We start from the raw sequence: 17,087 nt of genomic DNA, 5'->3' as shown, positions 1-17,087 counted from the left end.
GTAGAATGCTCATAGGTCTAAGTTTGTGGAATAAAGTAACATTGCTGCTTTAGAAATAGGTCTTACCACTACAGTTTTCCATATGACTGGATATTCAACACGGGTGCAATATTTTCTATTTAACATTTCGTCAATACCTTTATATTTCGATTTAATGCGAGAGAATTATTTATATATATCATATTCAGACATATCCTCATCTTGAAAAACGTTGGAATATCCCCATAGTGTGTCTTTATTTACAGTTAGGCCAAGAAGGGAGTATTTCCTTCAGAGTGGACACTCAAAGTCCAAAATCTGGAAAAGTAACTGTATTGACAGTGAAACTTAAAAAGGAAGTATGTCCCGCAAGGTGACTACTCACTTCATAATCCAAAATCTCGAAAATTAATTGAACAATTTGGGTAAAATAAAAAGCATGATATTCAGATGACTATTGCCTGGAAATGTTCTTTATGAATCAAATCAGTCCAAGTAAAAGTTTTTAAAATATCCGCCTTTATTGACAGTGAACCCCAAGAAGAAAGTATGTCCTTAAAAGTGACTGATTACTTCAAAGTCTGGAAAACTAATTGTACAATTTGGATTAAAAAAAAGCATGCTATTCAACAGAGTATTGCCTAGAATTTGTGTTAGAACTTTAAGATAGTCCAAGTAAAAAATTGGTAAATATCTGCCTTCATTGACAGTGGAACCCAAGAAGTAAGTCTTAGCATGTCCTTCAAGATGACCACTCAATTCAATGTCCAAAATCTCGAAAAGTAATTGAACGATTTCGATAAGACAAAAAGCATAATAGTCAGTTGAGTATTGGCTGAAAATTGTGTTTAGAATTCAAATTAGTAAATACGTGGGAGTTTGAGAAATATCCGCCTTTAAGTGAACCCCAAGAAGAAAGTATGTCCTTCAAAGTGACCACTCACTTCAAAGTCCAAAATCTGGAAAACTAATTTTACGATTTCGATAAAACAAGAGGCATGATATTTAGTTGAGTATTGCCTAGAAATGTTGTTAATGGTTCAAAACAGTCTGAGTAAGAATTTGGAAAACATCGACCACTATTGGCACTGACCAAAGTGCAAGTGCAAGCCGTTTTCAGCAACTGTTTTTTTAATTAATGGAGAGAATATTAAAATAATTTACTAGAAACACCTTTTTTTGTTTACTTGCTACTACTTTTTCAACACAATTTAAGAAATTTAACAATGATATAGAAATTAAAATATATAAGTTGTTAGTGCGCACGCACAAATTTTATCCATAGTGCGCGTATATGTTTCATATGTAATCTACCATATTATAAATGTTCTTTATTTTTCTTTATTTTCGAAATGTTCTTTAAGGATCAAATTAGTCCAAGTAAAAGTTTGGAAAAAATCCACAGCAGCCCTGGTGAGATCCAGGTATAGAGGTATCAAGTCCCTTCTTAAGACCTTCCAAAATGTCTCAGAAGATAGTCAATTAATAAGATTTTGAGTCTGATCCTCCATCTCTATCTCACAAATCCCTTAAACAATCGATATAAAATGACGTTGGTCGTCTGTAGTACGCTTGACTACGTCAGAAAAAAAAATTTCAAGACGATCCTGGATGTAACTGAAAAATGAAATGTAGTAGAATCTGGAAAAATTTACATTTTACCTACTTTATGGCCTAATGCCTAGACGACCGCTATAACATGATGTTTATAGGACTCTGAGATATCAGTCTATACCCCTATACTTTCATAATAAATGACTTCCTCGTCTCGTTAGACGAGGTGCTCATGTCTAAGCAAATAGAAGATTTAATTTACATTCCAAAATTAGAGACTTCTTGGGAATAATGTAACGCAGAAGGTAAAGCAGTGGCAGAAAGGTACATATCATAACGTGTTTCCTTAAATTTGTGTAATTTTAAAATAACTATATTAAATTAGAAAAACTATGTTAATGTTAGGTGAAAGGTGTCTTATTGGACATTTTGGCTTGAAGAGAGGAAAGCGAAGCATTACCATGAGGAATACGCAAGAGAAAGAGGAAGATATACTTGTGTAGGAAGATGTGCTTAGTCTTAGAGGTTTGACTGGTCGATATTTTGCATTTGACATAGTTGTGGTGTATAGTGATAGTGAACTTGAAAGCCGTATTGTTAATACAGATCTTGAAAAGTATTCCAAATGGTTACTAAAAATAATTACTTTTATTCGAACAGGGTAAACATGTGTCAGTACAACGAATTTAAAAATGAACTATTTTCATCCATGAACATCATGCATTTTTTGATAGGGATATACAAAACCGACTTGAATGTTGTACTTGGAGCAGCGATACATTACAAAATGATCCCTTCTTTTTAAACTATATCCTATTTACAGATGAGGCAACACTTCATAAAAATGGATCAGTAAATAGACATAACTTTCACTTTTCATTCATCCGAAAACTTCAATTTCATGCGACAGATAGATGGTCATTATATGTGCGGGGTGAAATTATTGGAAGCACTATTTTGTCGGTCCTTATTTTTTTTAATGGTCATCTTAATGGAGAAATGAACCTTAAATTCTTACAAAATGAACTGCCTAGATTACTTGCAAATGTTCCATTAATTACTAGAAACCGACTGTGGTTTCAACAAAACGGAGTATCTGCACATTTTTTTCGAATTGTCACTGAACATTTGAATGTGAATGGGCAACTAATATTATGTGTGTGATATATAGATATCATATTTATGTGAGGCACTACATCTATAAAATGTATTGACGGAACCCCTTAATTTGTTATCCCTGATGATGGACATATTATATGTCCGAAACATGTCGGATTAATAATTTTTAAACAAATTTAGTGGAGAATGACCGAAGTATTTTTAGTTACCCATTAACTCCACTTCAAGAATGGACCACTTCTTCAACATTTGAATGTGACCTTTGCAGGAAAATGGATTGGAAGGAATCGACCTATTAATTGGCCAGCCAGATCGCCTGACTTAAAAAAATTAGATTTTTTCTTATAGGGTTTTATAAAGGAAGTTGTTTATAGAAATCCACCTACAATCGCAGTAGACATGGAGTAGAGAATACGAGATGCGTTTGCTCAAGTAACTCCACAAATGTTACATGAAGTTTGAGAGAGTCAGGAATGTATTAATTTATGTTTTGAACAAAACGGAGGACATATTGAACTCTTGATTTAATACTAATAAAATGATAAATAAAATTATATTTTTAATATGCTTGTTTGAGTATTACCTTGAATATTATAAAAACGACTAAAGATAGCTAATATGTTTACATAATAAAAAATGTTTATTTTTTAATTCTTTATTAAATGCATAAAAAATATATAGGGTGTGCCATTTGAAAAAAGCGAGAAATGAAGCTTTGAAATTCGTAAAATTTGAACACCCTGTATATGACAGAAAGGAACTATTTAAGTTAAAGTAATCCTCCATTTTTCAAGAATTCGAATTTAACCTAATATTGACATTAAATTAACATTTCTGATGTCAACTAACAGATTTTTTAATTTTTCTTGTAAAAAAAATATTGCAATCAAACTGCGCATGACAAAGTAGCCATCTTTAGCCTATATACTAAGTAGCCTAATGGCAGTCTGTTTAAAAAAAAATGCCGCTTACATCGCCACACTTCTTTGAAGCACCCTGTATATTTCAAATATTTCCCAGACATGCGCACTAACAAATTTTGAGAGATTAGTGAACCCTTTTTTTCAGACTTTATAGAAGACCGAGGCACTGTTGCAGGACTCTGTATATCCTTGGTATCAGTGTGTTTGCACTGTTTTAAGGATTTTTGCTATTGTAAATTTATAAAAAAATTAACGTTAATAAAAAAATTTGCAGAAAAAAAATATTTTTCAAGGCGATCGTGTACGTAACTGAGAAATGAAATGCGGTAGAAATATGGACATTTCCTCACAAATCCTAGACGATCTCCATAAAATGATGTTGATTGTCTGTAGTGGGCATAACTACGTAAGAACAGTAACTTTTCAAGTTGATATTCAAGATTCATATCACCAAATTTTTATCCAGTACAGGCAAAATTACCCGAATAGTATAATTCATAAACCTATCGGTATAGATTCCTTCAACAGTCCAATTTACTCCTACAGGAATGAGCAATGAATAATGAACCAGATCTATCAATACGTGAAAAGCTTCTAGTCCTCCAGCGGTCGAAATACCAACCAACACATAGACACACACAATTTTTTTGCTCTTGGACACTTGCATAATCCATTGCTCTTCGTGACAGAAAATGGAATTATTTCGAGAGCGGCAGCATTATAAATTTACGGAGACACATGCACACATTACGTATGTAAATGTACGTTCGATGTGATGTGAAGTACCCATCGGCCGTTCGTTTTGTCTCTCTCAATTCACTGTGTTTGCTCTGTCTACTTTAAAAAAAAATGCACTAGTTAAATCCGGATGGCATGAGAATGGCAAATATTTTACTTAATGGATCAATAGAGGAAGATTTCAATGTATGGGTTATTCATTCATTAGCTGTTACTAATTATATTAATTGGTTTATGGGAGAAATATGGTGTGAAGCCTAAAACACAAATGCAGCTTTTTTTCCAGGCAGAGTTTCCAATTACGTTCTATTTTTCCAGTTAAGCTGGACCATTCTCTCTTTGTCCCCACAATATTTCCACCATAAGTCCCTTATTACTTTTTATACAAAAACATCAGACAAAAGAAACGGAATGATCTGAGTACATCAGATAGTCACGAAAATCGTTCGTTGGGTTCGACCATCCGCGTTGACAGATGCAAAAGCAATTCGAAACCAAAGTATAATGGGAGGGTTTTGATGAAAAGTATGGCCATTCGCGGTACATAAAGCAACTAAGATTAGATCGAGGATGTACATGCATGCGAGTGAAATGGGTGCCTTTTGCAACAAATTGGTCGGGTACGTTGAGTTATTGAGTTGATTTTCTGCTTTACGGGACGAAAGTGGCACTTTCCTTCCTCGGTCAGTAATGTACTGTTCCTAACAAAAAACTTAAAAATACTAAATAATATTGGTGGATCGAAGACTATGGTTTCTTGCAAATAATTTGTGTCTGAATAGCGAAAAAACCATTGAGACCTTAGAGCACCCTTTGCTGAAGAACTGGTCTGAAGATGTTAAATTTATAGATGACTTCTTGGACTCAACAGTGACTCATTTGTTTTACAGGGTGTCCCGTTGAACTTGTAAAACCTTTTAACTGGGGTTAGGTCTTCCTATGGATTATCGAAATATGTCAATATATCACCTTAGTGAAATGTTTACTTATAAGCGAATTTTAAAAATTTTCAAAGATTCTGACCAAATTTTTTAAAAAAAATTTAAACTACGCCAATGACAACATCTGTCTAACTTTAATAACTTTATAATATTGTTCTTTATATAAATGTTTAAATTATTGACCATTAACTTCCTGACAGTAACCAAGTCGATATTCAAATTCTTGTAATACTTTACTTATTTAGGCCGGATTTGTTGTATCTCGGCTCTAATTCTATTTTCTAATTCTTCTTTCAGGTTTATCAAAATAAACGTTAGATTTCAGATAACCCCATAGATAAAAATTCAATGGGGTTAAATCTGGCGACCTTGCTGGCCATTCAATCAAACCTCCCATTCCAATCCATTTATTTTGGAAAATGTTGGTAAGGTAATCTCGTACTGTTCACGAATAGTGTTGGAACCATATCGAATCTGCCGGTATAAATAAGTTTTCACCATTTCGATGAAGTGCAATTAAACTAGGTACTATATCTGATTGTGAAGCAACTCAAAAGCGTAAGTGCGTTCTTAATAAAATAGGGATTCACAATTATTGACGTGCCCACAATAATTCTTGCCCATACGTTTAACTTCTTGGGAAATTGTGTGTGACTTTTCATACTCCAGTGTGGATTTTCTGGTGCCCAATAACGAAAATTTTGCCCACTTACAGAACCATTTATTCCTATGCAAATATTTTAGAACACATGATTTACTAACCGACTGATCTGAAGCACTTTATCGAGTTGATTTATGTGGATTCTCTTGTAAATCGAGCAAAATATCTAGTTATCTGTTGGAAGCGTGCATGGGACGGTTTAGGTCATATAACGTGTAATAGGCCTCTCCGGGTACTAAACAGATCGCAAACTGCGGCCTGTGTTCGACTCGTGTCACCATATCCAGACGCCACTAAAAAGCACCCGATTCCCGTCACCATTCGGATATTTAAATATTATGTGAATGGCGGGCAACCAACAAAAGAGCAATGTTTGCTGCTAGAAGCAACGGTTTCTGGCAATAAGAATAATTAATGTAAATAATAATTTAATTAAAATAAAAAATAGCGTTTCTAGAATAATAATAATTATTGATTCTTTAAATAAATTAAATATAAATAAAGGATGCAAACAGGAAAATTGAATTATTAATTTTATACATAATACCCTAATGTAAGTATCAAAAAAATGTAGTTTGGTTGAACGATCCAATGGAATGGAAATTGAATTTTTTTTTTTGAATAAATATTTTTAAAAATTTATTTTTCTACTACCTTATAAGAAAATTTTTAATTTTATTTCCCTGCATAATTGAATTTTTTTATTTGACTATATCTTGCTTATTATTTTTTATAAAATTAATTTTTTACATTAAATTGTGCTTATTAATAAGAATGAAAGTAGAAAATGAAGTACTGTAGGAGCAGTGTCATTTCCTCACTGTGGATGCTTTTGCTGGATCAAACTTCACCCACTTAAGGAAATTATGCACTTTGCTCCCTTTTGTTATACAAATAACAATTATTTTTTTAAGTTCTCTATATGTGGACATATCAAAAGGAAAAGCCCAACTTAAACAATAGGGTATTGTATATTTATAAGAAATAAATAAATGGAAAACATAATTTATAAAATATTGTAGTATTGTACTTTAATTTTAATCTTAAATATATAAATGTTATTAATCTTTTTGAAATAAGTACCTATTTTTTTAAATAACTTTTATACCTATAAGGTAGAGAGGTAATTTTGGTAAGTGAAAACACAATGGATTTAATTAGTTATACTGTTATATAAATGTATCATATATTAACAAGTTTTATTTTATAAATGCTGCAAAGACATGTATATGACTGATTTGAAAAGAAACTTAATTATTTTATGCTAAAATACTAATTTACAATTCGCAGTTTCGATTAATACTCATAAGAAGAAACTGCAAGAAACTTATGAGACAATGGTAATGTTTTTTCAAATATTTGCCTAAAACTTACATAAAAAATTATAATACACATATACATACATATATAGTAAACCTATAAAAATATACTTACTATTATATAAAAAAAATACTGATAAATAGAAAAAATATACAATTAATTATTTTTATTTACTGCTCCTTCTTCTTCTTTGATGGAAAATAAACTTGTTTGTCCATTTTTCGTTTACTTGTATTTGTCTTATTTATCTGTTCCATCATTGATGTTAGTTGTTTCATGCACCTAGACATTTACAGGTATATGTTAATATATCTTATACAATTTTATAAAAAGATAACTTACTTATCATAAGTTTCATCATTTAAAGATTTTAAAAAGTTTGATACACTTTCAATTTCAATTTCTCTTGTTGATTGCTTGTTCAATCGTTGTACTGCTACTTGTTGATTTTCAGTCGTCTTCTCATTAACAAATGTTTCAATTTCTAGACTATGGCTAGCTTCAATATTATTGAAAGAACATTCCCCAAGGAGTTCACCTAAAACAGAATCGCTTCCCTTCCTTTGCTCACACACCATAATGAACAATTGAAATTGCTACAAATTACCTCTAAAATCGCTGCGCAATATACTGCAATATACTTTTTCAATTTTGTCTTCAATTTTCCTTGTGCGAACAAGTGCATAGTTTTGTGCTTATTTTATGCTCTCTTAACCATTCCTCATTCGCTGGAAAAATGGAAAGTTGAGGACTCTATTTTGATATCATGACTTGACCTGTAAATGAGCTTCTAGTCTTTGATCAGTCTCACAAGAATACTTAGTCTCTTTGCATAAGGGACAAGAAATGTGTGACTTTGGGTTATCTGGGAGCTGATGCTTATGAATAACCTTAATATGTTTGTTCTTAGCTGAAATGGAAGAAAACATTTTACTGCATAAGTGGCACAAATTTTTGTTGATAGTTTGGTCCTGATTCTGATAGTTTTGAGTAGGGCCGTCCATCTTTACAGCTAAAATCGCTGAATTGGAATTAATACAGCTTTTCAGGTATTATTTTAAAACACTATAAGCAACAATATGGTCAATATTTCACAAAGAAACAAGTTCAGTATAACCGCAATAAATGATCAAATTAGTTGGAGCTTTTTTACGAAAGTAAACAACTAACAAACGCGGGAACATTCGTGTCGTTATTCTTGTCATTCACGTCAAACGACCGAATTTTTCTCCGAAGATACACGATCACCGCCGGGAATCGGGTGCTTCTTAGTGGCGTCTACCATATATATATATATACCATATATCCTACCATCATCAAAATTTCAATTTTTTGTTTTTCAGTTAAACACGCCATACTTTTAAAATTTGCAACTGCACTTACTGACAATTACGTAAAGTAATACATACTGTTTCTATGCGATTAAATGGTGACAAGGTATCAATAAATCAACAATCAAATATACCTGTTAAAAAACTATGAAAAAACATGTTTGAATATGAAATGACTCAAACAGTTGTAAATTTATTAATAATGTTAGTATTAACTATAAGACATGGTATACAAAATATACTTAGAATTCTATGCATAATTCAAATTTAAAAAATTGAAGTTGTTGGTCGTTGCTTATTTTTGGTTCATCCTGTATACATGAATTCATCATCAAAAAAATTTTTTTTTTCGAACACACTCCTGAATTTTAAATGAATTTGTTCCAACTTGCGCGTCCTCAATGTATTGATATTAATATGTCAATATTTTGAAACAATAAAATGACTTATTATTATTGTTACTTACCATCAGTGGAAAACGTAGTAGCGGTAGGAGCGGGTGCCGGGGCCAGGGGCCATAGCCCCCTTTGGGGGGCTCCCCCCGGCCCAGCGGGGCTGCCGAGCATGCTCGCTGATGCCGGCCAGCACCCCGCGAAAATAGGATCCGATCTGGAATCAATGGAAACTTTATTAGAGACGTGATTAGGTCTGACGTAAAACGTGATAATTATAATAAAACGTAGATTTTGCCAGAAAACGTACAATTTCCAGAAGGTCCGGAGGGTTATGTAGAAAATGCGGACAAGTTTAATTTTTAATTCTAAGACTACTTTTTTTTATTATTTTGTTACATTAATTATGGTACTCTTAGCCTGAATTCTGTAATTACGTATCAATGTGGATTCAGGCTTAAGGTCGGTTCTATTATTGTTATTTCTAATTACATTTGTATAATATAGAGTCAGTCACAAACTAAACTAATGATTGATTGATTGATTGATATGCATATTAACTTGTACATGTGTATTTGTGTTATAATTATCTAGTCATTATTAATTAAGTTATTTATAATGAGAAGCCAGATTTATTTCAAGAGATAGGTTCAGTTTCTGTTATTATAAGAGTTTATATTTTGTTTTCCATAATATGTGAATATATATTATTTTGTTACAATTGTATAGATGGTTAAAAAATATATATGTTTAATTTTTTATAATGTTTTATACACTTATGGAAACAAAAAAAAGGAAAATTATACTAAATAATTACAATATATTAAAATTAATTTATAATATATTGTAATTATTTCTATGCATTTTAAAATCGTTTGTTAAATTTATTTTAATTCATCTTAAATTAAAATATTTAAAAGACAATTTAGTTTTGTTTTTTATTATTTAAAATTTGCTCCCATTATACCTATCGTGCCAATTTATAATTCTTGGTATTATCTTATATTACTCTATAAGTATCTATAGCTAAATATCTTAAATGTCCTAAATAAGCAATGTCTTCAAAACCAAATTTAAATAAATAATATTTTAATTGATGTGTTAATTCTCGATCACTTTAAGATGAGACATGTCTGAGATGCAATATTTTTATTTTTTTCTCAACATTTAAAATTAACGATTTTAATTAAATGTGGGCAAGCTGATAAGCGTAAACTGATAAGCGTATTGTTAATTTTAAAATAAAATAAAATTCTATTTAAATATGTCTCTCATTACCCCTCAGTTAACGCATCAACTTTTGTAATTCTGCAAATTACTTCAAATTTAAATATTAGGCAATAGATCGGGCTTAAATTTCCCGCCACACGCCACCCAAAATGGTTGCCCCCGTCTTTGTCAACAATAAAGCTGTCAACGGAATTTCTGTCTGTTCATTAGGCAACACGCATTTCTCTATATTTGTGTTCTGTGGCTGGGAGTCAGTTGTCAGTTCAGTGCACTAAAGTTCGGAATATTGGCGCGAAATTTAAATCTAAATAAATACAGTGAGAATAACTATTGATAGTAGTCGTGATCGTATTTTCTATAAGTGTGTAAATAAATTAGTTGATTGTTTTTAAGTCCTGGATTTGGTTCCATCTGTGGCATTGTAGGGTTTGATCTGGAAAAAATGTTTATATCTAATACATTATAAGTAAATATAGTCCCTCGTGTTTTGTCTGAATTTTTCTTATTTAATTTTCTTTCTCCTTTAACACCTTTTGCTCTAATTCGCTAGCTATTACTTTTATATTTATCACTTCTTCTTTTTAACGTAAATATATTTAGATTTATCTTTTGTGAATAATTTTGTATTCTGTGCATTATTTCTCCTTGCTTTGTTATTTAACACTTTGACGTATTCAAAGAATGGTAAAAAATGACGGTTTTCCTTTTTAAACTATGCAAGAAAAACACAATTTTTAGGTATGGTGCCGAAAACAACGTTTTTAGGCATAAACTATTGATTGACAGTAAATTAAATTTCCCAAACACGTTTTTCCAATTTATCCTTTTAAATGAGGCCTCTCTTGTCAAATTAGAGACCGGGAAAAACCCGCCAAAGAAAAATCACGTTAATTCCTAAATGTTTTCGGTTCGTTCGTAAAGAATCCGCAGGACTGGCGCCTTATAATGGACTTTAGAGTAAATATACCGAGCGCACTTCAAAGAGTATTATTTCAGTGCTATTTTAAGCCAAACTTAATGTATACATTTGTATATGGGTAGTGACTAAAAAAGAGAAGTTTTTCATATTTTTTAATCCCTTTTCTTTTTCTTTTTAATGTACAATTCAGTGCAACACTCACCCACTCTTAATTGTGTCTTAAATAATGTACCCTGATTACCTCTCTCCCAATGTATTATTAATTAATTATAATGCCCTGACTATATAGAACTCTTCTAAAAATAGAGAGAGCATCGAATTAACACACAAAATAATAAATACAAAAAGAAAACAGACCATCGATGGTTATTATCGCGTTTCCTCGAACTCCTTCTTTTTTCTTTCTTAATGGCGTTCTCGTGAAGAATGTTCAGAATGTATAATAATCGTTATGTAACTGGTTTTTTAGCAGATGTTTTTCTTTGATAGATTAAAAAGGTCGTTTTTTTTTATCGGGTCATTTTTCTTTAAAATAAGAATTTATTAATCATGAGAGGTTGAGGAGGTAAAGGTGTAGAGGAGAGTGAAGAAGTTGGAAGACCCTTAACCGCATCTTAGTGCGAATTACAATAATTATTATAAGGTGTAAAGCAATGGCAAGGCCTAATTGATTATTTAAAAAACAAAATAAATGTCTTTTTATTGTATTTGGTTCCAGGGACTCCTACATATATTATTGCAGTAATATATGAGCTTCGTTTATGGAGAAATTGAATGAAAATCTGTGGAAATTGGACATTTTGTCCACTTTTTGGGGTGTCATGTTCCCGAATAATATTTCACGTAACTCGGGGAATTATAATTCGGGAGTTTAAGCGTGTTTCCCTTTTGGGCTAATTTATATCTTAGACCCACAAATCGTGAACGATCGGGATACAACCAAAAAATGTTAGCTACTCTCTAAAGTTAGAAAAGCTCGTTTGTCGGTAGTTTTTTCCCTCTTCTTTTATCTTCTTCATAAAAAAGTGATGGTTTCTTATTTTTATTTAGTAGAACATAAAGCGTAATGTAGTTTTAGTATATAGTAAGTCTCCCAGGTGTCCCATTTCTTTGCTGAAGTTCAAATCTCTCCGAAAACTCATTTAGCAAAAAAAGAGGCGAAATTTTTGGTTAAAGATTTTATTTGGACTCTGAATAGCATTTGTAGAGAATATTCTGTTGAGTATCATACTTTTTGTTTCATAAGAATAGTCCAAGTATTTTTGCAGATTTTGGACTTCAAATTTAGTGCACACATTGTCTTTGGTGCCTAAAACGGCAAGTATCTCTGAAATTACTGCTTGGACTAAGTTGGACTCAAAACAACATTTGAAGAAAATATTCTTCTGATGAATAACATGATTTGTGTTTCATAAAAATAGTCAAACTGGTTTTTAAGTTATTTGACTTTCAAGTGTGAGGTTACCTTGAAGATCAAACAGTGTTGTTAGACACCGCTGCCTAAAATGACGAATATCTCTGGACTTCCTACTTGGACTAAGTTAGAAATAAAACAACATTTGTAAAGAATATTCCTCTGAATAATATGCTGCTTGTTTCATAAAAATATTCCAAGTATTTTTTTAGATTTTGGACTTCAAACTGAGGGTTCACTTTAAAGATCAGCCATTGTCCTTGAGTCATTAGTGCCTAAAACGGTAAATATCTTTGGAATTCCTGTTTGGACTAAGTTGGACCCAACAAACAACAATTGCAGGAAATATTCTTCTTATTCTGTTTTTGAGATATTTGATTTTAAAGTATGACCTCAACTTGAAAATGATAAATATCACTGGACTACTTGGACTATTCTGGGCATAGAACAACATTTATAAAGAATGCTATGCTTTTTGCTTCATAAGAATATTCCAAGTATTTTTTTAGATTGGACTTCAAACTGAGTGCTCACCTCCATCCTGGATGTAACCACAGATTTAACTAGCTAACGCAACGCTAACGTAACGCTTGCGTTAGCTAGTACCTAATATTTTACTGTAAGGAGCAGACTCACCCAGAGTAGAATCCAGTTCAGCTTTTATATTGGTTGGGCTGAGGCCTTTCATATAAAAGTAATAACGATGACCCATTTTCTCCATTTTCACAAATTCACTGAAAACGTTCACTATTGATGGCTGCCAAACAAATACTAAACAACGTCGCGTCTTCAAACTTGAAACATAGGCTTTATAGATTGTATACTTTCTAATACACTGATATTTTTAAAACTACTACCGACATGTCTAGGTCAGGACGGGTACTTCTGGGACCACCCTCGTACATAGATTGGATAAGCTTAGAAAGTTTAAGAGTTTAAACTAGAATTATAAATGATGGGTTGTATGCTTCTCAGATGCAGGATTTAAGAGCTATTTATAGAATTCTGTATTGTTTATTTAATGCTTCTACTTAGTCCTATTTGTTTGTTGATGCTGTAATAATAAATAAATAAATTAATAAATCAGTTGTTCCATTGCATATTTCGTATAATCAACCCGAATGACCCAATGAATCAAAAAATTACAAAATTCAGCAACAGGTGCCCCGTTCCACTTGTACACGCCCGCTTCCTCGAAGGGGAATTAATTTCCATCCTCTTTTTTTTTAATTATTACCTTAAAAGGCACATCGCCCAACTTCTTCCTCAATTCCGTTTTATTTCCAAGATTTTTATCGTGCATTTTTGCCCGATAAACGAGTCGGGTTTTCCTTATTTGGTTGCACCGAGTGACATTAAAATTTTTCATTTATTAATAATTAAGAATGGCGGACACCTTTTAAATTACCATCTCTATTCAATTACCGGACAAATCAAACGCAGATATTATTATTATTATTATTGTCCTAATCAAAATAACGCAATTAAAAACCGTTTAATAGGTGTGTGTAAATGGCCTACGGTGTGACGTATTTAGCACCGTCTCTATTAAGCGGATTAATTCCCAACCGTAAGGGCTTCGTTCTGCGTTTGACAGATTTTTAAATCCGATAGGCATAAACAAAACGTTCACTCACTCACTCATAACAAAAACCCGTCGATTATCGCGGTCTGTTTTTTGACGCAATTTACCTCTTTTGTCACGAGGATGATGGAATTTTAAAATCGCACGAAAAACTTGGCAACATAATTTTTTCATAAGGATTTTTTTTATTTATTGGTTCTAGAAGAAAAAAAATTTCCTTAGAGGACGGTATTGGAACCTATTCTCTTAAAATTCCACCTCTCAAGTATGATTTGCTGATGACACCGCGCTAGTAAAAGTTCCAATAAAGCCCACCTCCTTTTAATTCAATTGTTCAAGATGAAGATGACACATACAAGGATATTTTCCTACTTTTTATAAACTATTAAACAAATACGTCATATTATAATACTAAGTTGGGCCCTCACTGTTTACCTTGTTAAGTGAATATAAAATGCCACACATCAGATAAGAAGTTGATAGATTGGCGCACATAAATGCACGTCAGGCCATCGATCTTTTACATAATATTTTCAACTTATAAACTCGGTTTTAGTGCCTCTGGAGGTCATGGAACACTACTGTGGAGTGATTCATTTCTAAATTTTTAGTTTAATTAAGAAACTTGTTTCGGTTATTTAATGATGTTTTTGTTATTTTTCGGCTATAAACGGTTGAAAACTATTAAATAATTATTACGCTATATTATTAATATTTTCAGTACAAGGAGGAGAATTAAGCCATGATGGCCTTTTGGTGTCAATTAGAACTAGAGATCGTTTAAAAAATAAACGTGCATCTAATCAAACAATAATATGTTTGAAATTTATATTTTTTTAGAAGAAGTGTAATAAATATAGTAAATTTCCGCAATTTCTTGAAACCTTTGAAGAATATCGATAATATTAAAATTCTATTATTTATTGGATTCTCTAGAGGGAGACGCTAGGAGAGTTTTAGAATGTTTAGAGATAACCAATGATAATTACGTAGTAGCGATAGATTTACTAAAAAAGAGATTTTATAATAAGCCTATTATCATTTGAAATCACTTTTTGACACACCTTCATTTAACAGGGAATCACATAAATTGCTACAGGGATTTGTTGATAATATTGAAAAACATGTTAGGACTCTTAAAACGTTAGGAGAACCGGTTCAAAATTAGGAAGTATCTCGTCTGTACAGTCTGACAGACAATGAATATTATTTTATTGCTATCGTCTTGGATTCGTGGGTCTGAGATGGAGATATAGGCCAAAAAGTGGGTAAAATGTGCAATTTATGGGTTTTTGCTTTATTTTTATCCTCAGTTACGTCCAGGATCACCTTGAAAAGTTAACGTAGTTGTGTTTTTTTTACCATAGTTTACCCAATGTGAGTGAGACAACATCAATTAATTACTGTTCTTTAAGATATGCTCGAGTGAGAGCGCGGTGTAAGAAAAACCAATGATTTTTTTACCTTGCTTAAGCATCCCATTCTCATTTCTTATTTATGGCCTAGATCTCCCGGAAATTGTGCTTTTCTAGTATAATTTACCCAATGTGAGTGAGACAACATCAATTTATTACCATTCTTTAAGACTGAGATCACGATCTAAGAATGATCAATGAGTTTTTTTACCCTATTTAAACAATCCATTCTCATTTATTATTTACGACATGGATCTCCTGGAAAATGTGCGTTTTTAGTATAGTACGGATGAAGATTATCATTTTATAGCGATCGTCCCTGATTTATTGATTCAATTTGACTTTTGAATGGCATGTCCATGTCATATTTAAAAATCTTGCTTCTGGAATATACCTATTGTGAAATTAGAGTAGCTTAATGGTTTATCACTTTTTAGTACACTTTGTAGGTGTGTACGGATTTCTTAACTAAGGCGATTCATATTTTAATAATTTATTGATAATTCCAATATGCATACAGGTTGATACCTATGAAGCACATTTATTGCCCTTAATAATATTCAAAAATATGAGACTATTGAGCATCAATAGAATCACCTAATTATTTAACAAGACTAAAAACTTCCTGGAATGTAACCATACATTATCCTCACAAGCTTTTTAAATAAACTGCCGAGAGAAATAAGGATTTTATCTACAATTAAATTTAATAACAAGACATTACTAAAACATTAAACTGTCTCTACAATATACACGAGTCCTACACCTTTTATAAAGAAAATAATGAAATTAATAGTAGTAATCGTGTTTTTAGGTTATATTAAGGGTTGAGGGTGACCATAATAGTAATAATAGTAGCAAGCGGAGTATACATACAGTTTTTTTTCTATAAATTTTACTTTAGATTAAGATGAATTTTGATAAGGTATTGGGTTGGGTTCATATTTATAACTGCAAATCTTTCTCTATTCTCTTTTTATATATTTCTTTTTAAATTTAAGTGCCCCCCTGTAAAAGCAAATAGCCCCTAATATATCAAACATAATATTTTATTTATTTGTTAATTAAAATCATTGTTGTATTTTTTGTGATTTAATCTTTTTTTTCTAGGTTCTAATTTACAATTGTCATCTCTATAAATAAATATACATTTGTTTAAATTGTAATAAATATTATTTATAATTTAGGCGCGTGATCGTTAACCAAGCCAAGTCAAGCAAGTATATATACAGGGTGTCCCATTAATAATTTAACAGCAGATTCCTTTAAAAAAAAATGAGGTTAAGCTAAATTTTTTTAGTCCGAAAATCAAAGACAACCAAGATACAGGCTGATAAACTTGAATTTTGACCATAAACACCACCAGCAGCCTTTCGATTTTTTTTGTAAATTCCGTAACTTTTTTAGGGTTGGCATAATTTAATTTTTTATTTAAAATATGGATTGTTCAAACAGTTTTACTTAAAAAAGGTACATGTCACAAATCTCGTTACGATTAACCCTTTTTGAGATATTTACATTTAAAGTTTTCAATGCGCTCAAGATTAAATTTAATTTTCCTACTTC

General features: G+C 31.6%; 1 protein-coding gene across 3 annotated transcripts in view; it reads right to left on the bottom strand.

The window, feature by feature from the left end:
- Positions 1–17,087, bottom strand: part of LOC126738026 (protein winged eye) — a 117,477-nt gene that overhangs the window by 78,797 nt on the left and 21,593 nt on the right. For all 3 annotated transcript variants that reach the window (XM_050443187.1, XM_050443185.1, XM_050443186.1), the window contains exon 2: positions 9,033–9,175. In XM_050443187.1, the coding sequence (XP_050299144.1) occupies positions 9,033–9,132 (100 nt within the window). In that variant the 5' untranslated portion in view covers positions 9,133–9,175. The remainder of the gene's footprint in view (positions 1–9,032; positions 9,176–17,087) is intronic.

Source organism: Anthonomus grandis, chromosome 6 (assembly GCF_022605725.1).
Source record: "Anthonomus grandis grandis chromosome 6, icAntGran1.3, whole genome shotgun sequence".
In the NCBI taxonomy this organism is placed as follows: Eukaryota; Metazoa; Arthropoda; class Insecta; order Coleoptera; family Curculionidae; genus Anthonomus; species Anthonomus grandis.
Note: the sequence above shows the minus strand (reverse complement) of the source record. Positions and strands in the feature narration are given on the sequence as shown.